The sequence below is a fragment of the Pseudorasbora parva genome, chromosome 9, assembly GCF_024679245.1.
Source record: "Pseudorasbora parva isolate DD20220531a chromosome 9, ASM2467924v1, whole genome shotgun sequence".
Classification (NCBI taxonomy): Eukaryota; Metazoa; Chordata; class Actinopteri; order Cypriniformes; family Gobionidae; genus Pseudorasbora; species Pseudorasbora parva.
In genome coordinates this window covers 43,450,550-43,462,287 of record NC_090180.1, presented here as the reverse complement: position 1 = coordinate 43,462,287, position 11,738 = coordinate 43,450,550, and the positions used below count along the sequence as shown (strand labels likewise).

The 11,738-nt window shown below is 35.6% G+C and overlaps 2 protein-coding genes across 2 annotated transcripts; one reads left to right on the top strand and one right to left on the bottom strand.

The window, feature by feature from the left end:
* Window positions 1-880: 880 nt before the first annotated feature.
* Window positions 881-3,234, bottom strand: coa1 (cytochrome C oxidase assembly factor 1). The gene is made up of 5 exons (XM_067452735.1): window positions 3,086-3,234; window positions 1,746-1,883; window positions 1,522-1,673; window positions 1,371-1,447; window positions 881-1,235 (listed from the first exon to the last, which is right to left on the bottom strand). The coding sequence occupies exons 2-5, from the start codon at window positions 1,837-1,839 to the stop codon at window positions 1,154-1,156; spliced, it is 405 nt and encodes a 134-aa protein (XP_067308836.1). The 5' UTR covers window positions 1,840-1,883; window positions 3,086-3,234; the 3' UTR covers window positions 881-1,153.
* Window positions 3,235-3,320: 86 nt separating this feature from the next.
* Window positions 3,321-10,624, top strand: blvra (biliverdin reductase A). Its single transcript, XM_067452734.1, has 7 exons — window positions 3,321-3,468; window positions 5,771-5,894; window positions 6,201-6,320; window positions 6,443-6,540; window positions 8,790-8,897; window positions 8,974-9,142; window positions 9,936-10,624. Exons 2-7 carry the CDS (start codon window positions 5,776-5,778, stop codon window positions 10,198-10,200), a joined length of 879 nt encoding a protein of 292 aa, XP_067308835.1. The 5' UTR covers window positions 3,321-3,468; window positions 5,771-5,775; the 3' UTR covers window positions 10,201-10,624.
* The last annotated feature ends 1,114 nt before the right edge of the window (window positions 10,625-11,738 follow it).

Genomic DNA, 11,738 nt, shown 5'->3' with positions numbered 1-11,738 from the left:
TCAATATGATCAGATATTTGCTGGTACAAAAAAAATCAATACAAATTTTCATGTTTGAATCATAAACTGAATGGATAATTTAGTGAAATTGTTTTAGTGAATTTGTTCTTGAGGCTGAGAATCCCAGGCGTAGCATTATGACCTAATACCTAATATTGTGTTGGTCCCCCTTTTGCTGCAAAAACAGCCCTGACCTGTCGAGGCATGGGCTCCACTAGACCCCTGAAGGTGTGCTGTGGTATCTGGCACCAAGATGTTAGCAGCAGATCCTTTAAGTCCTGTAAGTTGTGAGGTGGGGCCTCCATGGATCGGACTTGTTTGTTCAGCTCATCCCACAGATGCTTGAATGGATTGAGATCTGGGGAATTTGGAGGCCAAGCCAAAACCTCAACCTCATTGTTATGCTCCTCAAACCATTTCCAAAGCAGTCCCATACACATTAACTTCTTGAGCAATGTGAGCTACAGTAGCTCGTCTATTTGATCAGAACACACAGGCCAGCCTTTGCTCCCCATGTGCATCAATGAGCCTTGGTCGCCCATGACCCTGTCATCAGTTCACCACTGTTCCTTTCCTTGGACCACTTATGATATAAATGGACTACTGCAGACCGGGAACACCCCACAGGAGCTGCAGTTTTAGAGATGCTCTGACCCAGTCGTTAAGCAATCACAATTTGGCCCTTGTCAATCTCACTCAAGTCCCTACTCTTGCCCATTTTTCCTGCTTCTCACACATCAATTTTGAGGAGTTAACATATCAACTTTTGTTATATATATATATATATATATATATATATATATATATATATATATATATATATATATATATATATATATATATATATATATATATATAAAGATGATACAATTACAGTGTATGATATCATCATCCATCTTTAATGAAGCAAATAATCAGCAATTTTTTTTAAAAAATAAATCACAATTTCTTTAAGCTGCCCCGTAATATAGTGCATCATAGGACACAGCTTCCATACATGCCAAATAAATATATTTTAACATTTCAGTTAGGCAAATATATGAAAATGCCATAATCACATGTGCTTAAAAAACATGCTGTCAGTTATCTGTTGTACAGGGACTCTGGCATTTGTTGTTGGTGTTCAACATTGAAGCAATGCTTCTGTGTGAAGTTACTCTTCAGATTCCGTCTTGTTGAAAATTTCTATGATTTCTCCTTCCCTCAGCCTCAGGAACACCTGCTGAAGGTCCCATCTAGTGACAAAAGAGGTTAAGATGATTATATAATGTAAAAACATATATTAGCATACACAAGGTTACTTATTAAACCTATGCAGACACAGTTGGGGTTTGACAGAGGAATGTCTCTATTCTGGGAAAACATGGTACCTGTTCATGAGCGTGTCTCTGGTGGACGTTGTGTAGAGATAACCTCCAGTCTTTGAGCCGGTGACCGGGATCTTCAGCTGAAAATGATTTATACAGACAGTGATTAAAATATTGCTGACCAATGAGTATTTCTCAGGTGAGAGCTTCTGACCTGAGCGCTGCTGTGGTCCATGCGGTTGTGTCGGTCAGATAAATGGATGTTGTGGATCTTTAGAGGAGGAGCACCCAGACTGGCCATGGCTGTGGAATTATTGTTCAGTTGTTCAAGGGCCTGACGGTAGTACTCTGCTTTTGCAAAATTTTCTGAAAGAAACAGGCCACTTGTTTAAAAGATTTTTAACAGATAACTTAAGATATTAATTAACAATGACTTACTCTGCATGAGGTAATACATCATAGTGCAGCCGCCGCCGGTCACTACAGTGATGAATATGGCCATCTGCTGCAGGAGGCCGGTGGATCGACTCATCCTCACTTCAGCTGGAGCAAATCTCTACTGGCTGCAGGAAAACTCTATACAACAGCAGTAATGACAAAAATTTAGCTGACCATGATCACATAAATATAATATACAGTTTTAAGAAAAAGGATGCTCCAGAAGGAAACACGATGCATAAGAGTTGGGGGTGAAAATTTTGAACAAGATTAAGATGTCCACATTCTTCTTATTTTGTAATAAGATTTTTTTTTTTTTTTTTTCATTTTTTTTTTTTCATGTTTCCTGGAAGACAAATTAAGTACAATTTACCCTCATCTTAAATTCAAAGCATCTTATGCATTGTGTTTTCTTTCTGGAGCATCGGTGAATGTCTGAACCTTTTTAAGAGTCTCTAAATTGTCCTCTGTGTGAACAGATCACAGATGCAAAATCATACAGTCACTGCTGGAGAAGGTAAATATAAGGCAAATATGCAAAAGATGCTGGAAAACTGGAAAAAAAAATTCAGGACCTGAAGGATTTTTCTGAAGAATGTTGGTCAGTTTAACTGCTCAGGACAAACAAGAGGGGAATCAAGAACAACCATACAACAAACAAACAAAAAAGCCGGATCATCTAGGTAATAACACACCTGTATTAAGAATCAAGGGGTCATAAACATTTGAAATGGGTCATTTTAATAAATTCAGCTATTTTTTTGTATTGTGGACTATATGTAAACATCTTTTATGTAAAATATATTATTCAGGACAGCACTAAATTAAAAATAATATGAATTTGTATGATTTTGTTAACATTTTTTAATACTTCTGCAAGTGTTTCACATGCTTTTTCTTGCAACTGTATATAATGTCAGTTAATTTATTTCCTTCATGATCTGAAAAACATTTTCATCAAAAGGCTTCAGTGCTTAATGATACATAAATATAAATTGCCCCCCCCCCATATATAGTTTTGATTTTCGTAATTTTCGTCACTACTTCTTATCATTCTGCCATTTGTTCATAGTTCCATAGCTATACTATTCTAAAGTAAACTGAGGAAATACATGGTACTTCAACGTCCTTGAAAGACAGTTCTAGCATGAGACATTCTCTACAAATTTTTTTTGAAAAACGTAAAACAGTGTGACTGTGATTAACGTTACACAATGCCACATTGTCTGAAATATCTGCCTTCATCTTAAAGATTGATACTTTAGTAAGATGTTCCTGAATTTCATTTGGTCAATTCATGCATCGACTTCAAGGTGCGTTCATAAAAAACAATAACTCACCGTCACATTTTTAAAAGACACTAAAAGCAGTGCGCTATGGACGCAGCCATGTTGTTTTTGAAAAACTTTAATCCAACATTGATGTATATGATCGGATTAAACGAATCGTAAACATTCAATTATGCGACTGTTATCAAATAAACTATAAAGTAAACGTTATAAACTCTTGCTTTTTATGATAGATATTGTTTATTGTCCGTCTCCTATTTGTCGACAACAGGAACATGTGCGACTGGAGCGCGTGACGTCAGACGTACGCGCGGTTACGAAAAAAGAGTTATGAAAGTTCTTTCCTGAGTCACACTAGAATGTCATTCATGCCTCTTATTTAACTGCAGACGCTCAAGAGATTCACACCAAAAGCTCTTCGAGGACATTCACAGGTGAGGACGTTTATATCTTGCTCTTATGTACGTACGCATATAAAATAATTAATATTATTCGTTGTGTAATCTCTCATTTGCGCGTTCTTGAGCGCGCTGCAGATGCGACATTTTTAGTGTGACGTTTTTGGGGATTTAATGAACACGCGTATTGAAGCTTTTTATTTAGCATCTTTCTTTCCATTATAGATATTTTATGCATTTTGTAGCGTTTGAGATTGTTGACGTAAATTGGCAGCATTTCAATAGCCAAATTCCTGTTGTCAGTAAGTTAGTTATCTGAATGCCTGTTTTCCGATTCATTTGGCATTTATGTGTAACAGTTATATAGTTTGTGTGTTTTTTTTGTCCCCCCAATGTAAATTAATGTCTTATATACTGCCGTCATTACCATCACGCCAAGGGCTTTAAATGTTAATTCTATTTATTACATAAAAGTGCTGAAGTTGAGAAACACCCTCAAACTTTTTTTTAAATTAAAGCTTGTGATATTTAACTTTAAATAAAAAATTGAATTTTATTTGAATAGCATGCACTTTAATAATTCATTTATTATGTACTGAGTTGGAGGAAAAGTGACCAGGCGAAAAAATACACTGAATGACTAGGCAAAAATGTTTGAGTTTCAGGTAATAGGAAATATTTTTTGCCATTAATAAATAAATGGGTAACCACTATAACCAGGATCTGTTTTCCCTTATGCAATATTAAAAAAAAAACCAAAAAAAAAAAAAAAACCACTGTAGTTATTCACAAGAGTCCAACTGGGAGTCCAAGTCTATTCTAAAGTAATTATTATTAATATTATTTTGTAAATGAAGTGCGACTCAATCTCTGGTTCCAGCTTAAACAAGCTGTTATCAGACAAACACACATGTTATACACACACCAAAAACTTCTCAGAAATGTGCTGCTCTGTCATGTCTTTGCGTTAAAGGCATTGGTGGAGGAAGTACTGTATCTCAGTACGTAAGTAACCAGAGACATATTTATTTGAGTAAAAGCACTACAATGACAACCCTACTGAAGTAAAAAGTAAAACGTACCTGATTTTAAATGTACTTTCAGTATTACAAGTAAAAGTACTTGGATAACAATTTATTATCTTATTGTCAATATCTACATATATATAATAATTAAAAGAAGAAAACATTATGGGTTGGCATTTTAATTAAGTTAGTTTAGGGTTAATGTAATTGTGCTTACCTTCTGTTGCCCAGCTATGCTTCAGCTTTCCCTTTATATTCTTAAATTTGATCAATAAATTAAATTAGAATATGGTTGAATTAGAGTTGTTACCAGTCAAATTAAATAATTTACACTGAAAAATTACAACTCCATTAAATAATGTTATGAGATTGTTTTATATATATATATACATATATATATATATATATATATATATATATATATATATATATATATATATATATATATATATATATATATATATATATATATATATAAATATATATATATATATATATAAAATGTAATTTTTTTATTTATTTTTTAATACAAATAAGAAATGTTGGAAGGAATGTTTAAACATGAAACTAAACCACCAGCAAGAGTGGCAGGTGACCGTCTTAATGAGTGAGTTATTGAGACGTGAGTTAATGAGTGAGTTATCCAAACGCTGAATCATTCAGTAACACGCTGTTGCTGTGAGATGCGTTATGGTTCTGACGTGGAAATACGATCTGATCTTGGAAAAGTTTTGTAATAAAATATAATAAATTAACATTTTGAATTTTACTGCAGTATGTTACTGAGTTTCCCTGTGTGAGCGGGGCTGCTTTGTTTCCATTTCTCTTTGAGAGGCTGCGCGAGCCTCAACAGTGCAACTGTCACTTCATTATACCTTATATATTACTTATCCATTAATTATCCGGACAAGCCTTAATCTCGAGCCCTGAAATTGACCTGAGAATGTAATGGAACAGAAATGTAGTGGAGTAGAAAGTATAATAATTGCTGCAAAATGTAGCAAAGTAAAAGTAAAAAGTATGCACTATTGATTCTACTTAAGTTAAGTACAGATACATGAAAAATGTACTTGAGTAAAGTAACAAAGTATTTGTACTTCGTTACATTCCACCACTGATCAAAGGTCAGTGTAGATGTGGACCGATCCACTCCATGCTTGTTTGGTTTGGACCTTTTCCATAGACGTTGCATTTGAAATGATTCTTCATCAGGCAGAATTTAAATCAAGTTCAGAACAAACTCACTTGTATTTCTCTACTTGAAGCACACTTGTTACGCTGATTTTCTACTCGTTTACATTGTGTTCCTGCAGGAATCATGTTGGGATCAGTGGTTGTAGGTGTAGGCATTGCAGGAAGTGTGAGAATGAGAGATTTACTCTCGCCTCTATCGTCCAGCGCTGCAGAGAAGCTCAGCATCAAAGGCTTTGTGTCCAGGTCAGTGCATCATCCGGAACATGCATGCAGACCCGTGATTTCTCACACACATTAAAGCACACAGGTTTTTTGACCCCATTTAACACAAGATAAGCTCTCTGTTGACTCAGTAGACATGTCATACCATATAGCAATTATTTATTGTGCTGTGCTGGGTGTGCAGTTTAGAAATATGCCTACATAAATAGATTGTGGCAATGATGTTTGCACTTAAAACTCACTTATTTGAGTCTTCCTATTGAAAGTTTTTTTCATCATATGTGTATACATCAAATATATACAAGCATTTATTTTGTGTTTGAGCAGGAGGACACTTGAAGACCAGCAGGGCGTGAAGCAGATCACGATGGCGGAGGCGTTGAGCAGAGCTGACATCCACGTGGCGATTATATGCACGGAAAACACCAGCCATGAGGAGAACATCAGGTATCACAAATTCTCCTCTGTATCCATAGTCTCTTCTGACCCCTCTCACATGGCAGAAATGGTCATGTTTGAGTGCCCTTAGTTAAGCATGATGGTCTCTCTCCTGATCTGCTCGTTCTCAGGCAGTTCCTGGAGGCGGGGAAGCATGTGTGCGTTGAGTATCCCATGACCCTCAGCTACACGTCTGCAGTGGATCTGTGGAACCTGGCTCAACAGAAGGGTGAGCCGCTGTCTGTGGATGCATGTCTTTGTTCTCCTTGAGTAAATATTTGAAAAAGTAGAATGTTTGTCATTATTTGTCTAGCTAAGTAATATTTTTCTGCATAATACATTAAGGTTTAGTTCACAGGAAGAGTATGGAGTGATTTTTGTGCAATAATTAAACAAACAAATCCAGCATTTTGCAAACAAACACGATCTGCTTTGCAAAGGAAAACTCGACTCGCAAACAGAAAGCGATGTGCAAATACAAAGAACAGTTTGAGTGAAAACGCACAGGTGTAACAAATATATGTTGTGTTTTGCAAATAAATGAGTGAGCATACTAGCCTGAAGTGGTCATACACAATTCTAGTCAGAATATGAGTCTGAAACTGCTCCATTGGGCTGTGATTATGGGGGCGTGTTTCAACCGAACCAGGAAAGAGATCAATTGGACAGACTGACAACCAATCAGAGCAACGAAGCGACGCATTGTGTTAGTTGTCAAGTGTCAACAGAGCTCAACTGCACTGTGTTGCCAAGTCCGCGTTTTTTTCCGCGGGTTGTTTTCCATGTCCGCGGCTTGAAGCGACTATTAAAGAATTTAAGGATACACAGTTAATTACTTACCAACATGATCATCATTTTTGAGAGAAATAGTGAAGGTGAATGCATATACAAACAAGTAAATAAATTTGCAAATAAATTTCACAAATAAATACAAATCATCCTACAAATTGCATGTAACCTTTGAACAAATACCAAATCTAGTCCACACAAAAGCATACATATCTGTTAAGATCTCTCAGCTTAATTTTCTCACAAATGCAGTTCGAGCAGATTTTCTCACAAATGCAGTTCGAGCAACTTCCTCTACCAGAACAGCAGATGGCACTTTGGGTCAATTTACGATTTTCAGACACGTTTTCAGCTGACGAAAACACGTCAGCGCTGAACAGGATGCAGTATTTCTGTTTTACTGTATCTATTAATCTTTTTGAGATTTTCACTATGTCAACCCTATTTCATAAAAAAAAAAAAAAAAAAAAAAAAAAATATATATATATATATATATATATATATATATATATATATATATATATATAAGATATGATTGTGACCGATAAGTGCAAAATCAGTAGTGAAATTTTACCTAGGGTTAGCAAAAATGAAAATTTGATGTTTATCTGCTTATAATGATGGCCTTATCCATTATAGTGTAACGTGATATAAAATGTATTTACTTTTATGTAATTTGTACATTTGATGATAAAATTTATATGAGAACATTCAAAATAAAGTAAGGGTTTATCATGTCACAATATATTGCAATACAAAAATGCAACAATATGTATTGGGGATTAAAGTTTAGACAGATTTAGTTTTGTATGATATGTTATTGTCACATTAAATATGGTAAATCCTGATAAAATAAAATATATTTTAAGCAGAGTAGGCTATATTATATACTATATTAGTAGGCTATATTAAGCAGAATGATGTCACTGCTGTCACCTGTACATGAGGGTGAACTATTAAAAGTAATAATTAAAAACTATACCATTTTAACTAGCTTGGATTTGTTCAAAGTATTGTGGGTGTATTGTACTGCAGGGCCGTAACCACCATTGACATCGAGGGGGACAAGTCCTCCCCAATGATTAGAAATTCTTGCACTGCTCTGCTGCACTTCTCCATGCAGGGCTCTGTATGTTGTTGTTGGGATGACAAAAAGGTTTGAAAGTTACAATTGCATGACTGCCTCAGGTCTAACTGCTTGTCAATGTCAAAATCATTGAGATGGCCAATCAAATCAAAGTAGAGGTTTGTGTTCTCTTTTGGCTCGTGCACACAGCCTTCACACACAGACGTGCGCATCAATCTATCGCTTTAATGTCATTGCAGAGAGAGACTATTCTTTCTGGTGAAATCACAACAAAATGTACACGAAATCATAAAACATCTTTGATTTTAATGAAGAAGAAAGAAGGAAAAAAAAAATGTAAATATTGTTTGTAAATAGTCCCAAAAGGCTTATTTCCCAACTAAAATTAGACCTAGAATTTTGTTCACTGTTCTGTTTCTTAAGCCATTACAAAGCTTATAAGAGCCATGATATGTTTAATATAACTCTTATTGTGTTTGGCTAAAAGAATAAAGTCATATACACCTAGGATGGCTTGAGGGTGAGTAAATGAATGGAAAATTATTTCTATTTTTGGCTGAACTAACCCTTTGAATGTTTTAACTTCCCTATGGTATCTTCAGGCCTGGTCCTTCATGAAGAACATATTGAACTCCTCACTCCTGACTTTAAACAGCTGAAAAAAGACATATGTGGGAAAACACTGGAGAAGGGAACACTGCACTTCACAGGTATAATGGCACACTGGTCATCCTCTTTTTAAAGGTTTCCACTAAGCTTTTGTGTGACAGTCATGTTTCTTCTCAGGTGGAGCCCTGAAGCCAAATTTCGGGTTCCCATCTTTCAGCGGCATTTCCAGACTGACCTGGTTGGTTGATCTATTCGGGGAGCTCACGGTTACTGCAGCGTTTCTGGTGGAGGAGAAAGAGAACAAATACATGAAGATGACGGCCCACCTACTGACCAAACAACACAAGTGAGCACACTCGCCTCAGACAGGGGCTTCTTGCTTTCTTAAGTTTTTTTTTTTAGTGTATTCATTCTATTTTTAATGGATAGCTGCCAAATAACATGGCCATGAACACCAACATTTTAAATATAAATAAATGTTCTCTACCATTAAAAAGTTTGGGGTCAGTAAGAGGTTTTATTTTTTTATTTTTTTTTATTTTGTTAAAATACGCCTCTTATGCTCAACAAGGCAGTAAAATACAGTAAAAACAGTAATATTGTGAAATATTATTACAATTTAAAATGGCTATTTTATATTTGAATATATTTTAAAATGTAATTTATTCCTGTGATGAAAAGCTGAATTTAAGTCTCACATTATCCTTCAGAAATCATTCTGATATGCTGATTTGCTGCTCAAGTATTATGATTATCAGTGTTGAAAACAAATTTTTTTGTGGAAAGAGTGATTCATTTTATTTTTCATTATTCTTAGAAGAATAGAACAATAAAAAAAGAACAGCAGCCATTTATTTGAAATATAAAATAAAAGAATGTCGAACTGGTCACCATTTCAAGTTTATCAATACTTAAACACCTTGTTTGTGTTTAGCTTCTCACTCATGAATTTTTAGTACTTGTACTTATCTCTGTAGAGTTTAAGTGCTTCATGCATTGCTATTGTGTTCTGAGCGGTCGCTAGAGTGTTACTAAACGGTTGACCCAACCTTACTGACCAAATTCAGTAATGCCTGATTTTTTTTTTAATCATCTGATGGGCAAAAATCACAAATGAATTAAAGTTCTTCCTGACACAGACCTCTAACTTGGATTGAAGAGCGAGGTCCAGGACTGGGCAGAACCAAAAGCATAGACCTTCAGTTCCAGGACACCACGATCACAGAGCTGCCTGCCGGTCAGCGGGAGCCAGTGGGGCTGTTCATGCAGGATATGGTGCTGTTCGGCCGGAAGCTGCAGGGGGATGTCTCTGCCGCGGAGCTCCAGGCGGAGAGGAGCCGGATCTTACACTGTCTGGAGCTGGCGGACCGCATTCAGCAGCTCAGTGAAAGCGCTCAGGCCTGAACCTGTCCTGAATGCATGCTGATAAAGTGAGCCACTATGAGATATTTGCTCTGTATTTTCCTAAATGTCACATATGGAATTGTGGGATATAGGGATATAGAGACAGCCAACTGGAGTCTAGAATAATATCAAAATAATTAAATGAATAGAATCTTTTGTTAACACCTTACTTTTTTTAGCCTTTGGCCTTTTTATATGATGCATTATATAATATTAATAATTGTAACCAAATGTTATAATACATATCAATATCATTAAACACCTTCAGATAGTCTAATGCATTAAACACAAGACAAGCGACCCATTTCTGATGTATCAATGGATCTGCTTATCAGTTGCTGTTAAACTCTAAAAAGAACAAAAAAAGAACCACCATAAAAGTAGATTTACAGTTTGTTCTAGTATACACAAACACACACACACACACAAAAACATTTATTATACACTTTATAGTCTACTTTTTGTCCTTTTTGGACCTTTACAGCAATTTTTAGGCTAAGTATTAAAAAAAAAAAAATTTGCAGTGATTTAATAAAAATAGTTAACACAATTGAACTAATAGATTAGTTTGTGTTTAACTGGTAGTCCGCTCCAGAATATGCAGTATTGGCACATTCCTTCATTATATCGTGCAGCTCATTACTATAATTATTGATTCATGTTACATGGCTAATTTATTTAACAGGGTTACATTATTTTAAGGTGATGTAGTTACATTGTACTTAGTGTTAGTATTATTTAGCTACATGTACTTACTAGAGTTATGAATAACATTTATTTTGCTGTGTCCTTGTTACATATGTTAAATTTACTTACTATAGGAATAACAGTAAATGATGTATAATTACATGCAACTAACCCTCCTAATCCTACTTTAACCCTCGAGTAGGGACATGCTGTTAATTAATATCACTCAGTACTTAATGTAACACGGACACATTAGAATAGTGTAATAGTTAAGTTTGGGGTTGAGGTTTGGTTTTGGGTTAGTTACTTGTAATTAGGGGCCAAGCACCGAAGGTGCGGAGGCACCTATTGAAACCGTTAGCGTTCCTATTATTATTATTATTCTTCTTCCGCTCACAAGTCTATGGCAGCCCATAGAACCGCTCGCGGGAACATGATGAAATCTGGCACACATATAAAGGACAGGCACAACTGTCAATATAGCAAATTTTGAGTCTCTAACTCAATCCCTCTAGCGCCACCAACAGTCCAAAGTTGCACTCATGTTTATGCTAATAACTCCTGAACTAAAAGGGCTAGAAACAAAATCCAAATTTCCTCTGACTCCTTGGCTCAAGCCGATTCGATTGCACCCTATGACGTCGTTTTGCGTCATAAAAATTACCCGCCATTTTTAATTTTCCAAAAAAACTACTTTTTCGAACTCGTCCTAGACGGTTCATCTGATTTGCACGAACATTGAACCAGATCATCTTCAGACCATGGTGACAAAAAGTTATGGAATTCATGTTGATTCTTCAAATCGTTTACGATAAATGTGCGAACAAATTTTACGTAGAGGTTGCAAAAAC

What these genes read in the sequence shown, in the direction of transcription:
- coa1 (XM_067452735.1), bottom strand. Translation starts at nt 1,839, where the DNA reads ATGAGTCGATCCACCGGCCTCCTGCAGCAGATGGCCATATTCATCACT. An exon ending in TGGACCACAGCAGCGCTCAG is followed by an intron (nt 1,448 to 1,521) that starts GTCAGAAGCTCT and finishes AATCATTTTCAG; the next exon opens with CTGAAGATCCCGGTCACCGG. An exon ending in AGAGACACGCTCATGAACAG is followed by an intron (nt 1,236 to 1,370) that starts GTACCATGTTTT and finishes TTTTGTCACTAG; the next exon opens with ATGGGACCTTCAGCAGGTGT.
- blvra (XM_067452734.1), top strand. Translation starts at nt 5,776, where the DNA reads ATGTTGGGATCAGTGGTTGTAGGTGTAGGCATTGCAGGAAGTGTGAGA. An exon ending in AGCCATGAGGAGAACATCAG is followed by an intron (nt 6,321 to 6,442) that starts GTATCACAAATT and finishes GCTCGTTCTCAG; the next exon opens with GCAGTTCCTGGAGGCGGGGA. An exon ending in GGGAACACTGCACTTCACAG is followed by an intron (nt 8,898 to 8,973) that starts GTATAATGGCAC and finishes GTTTCTTCTCAG; the next exon opens with GTGGAGCCCTGAAGCCAAAT.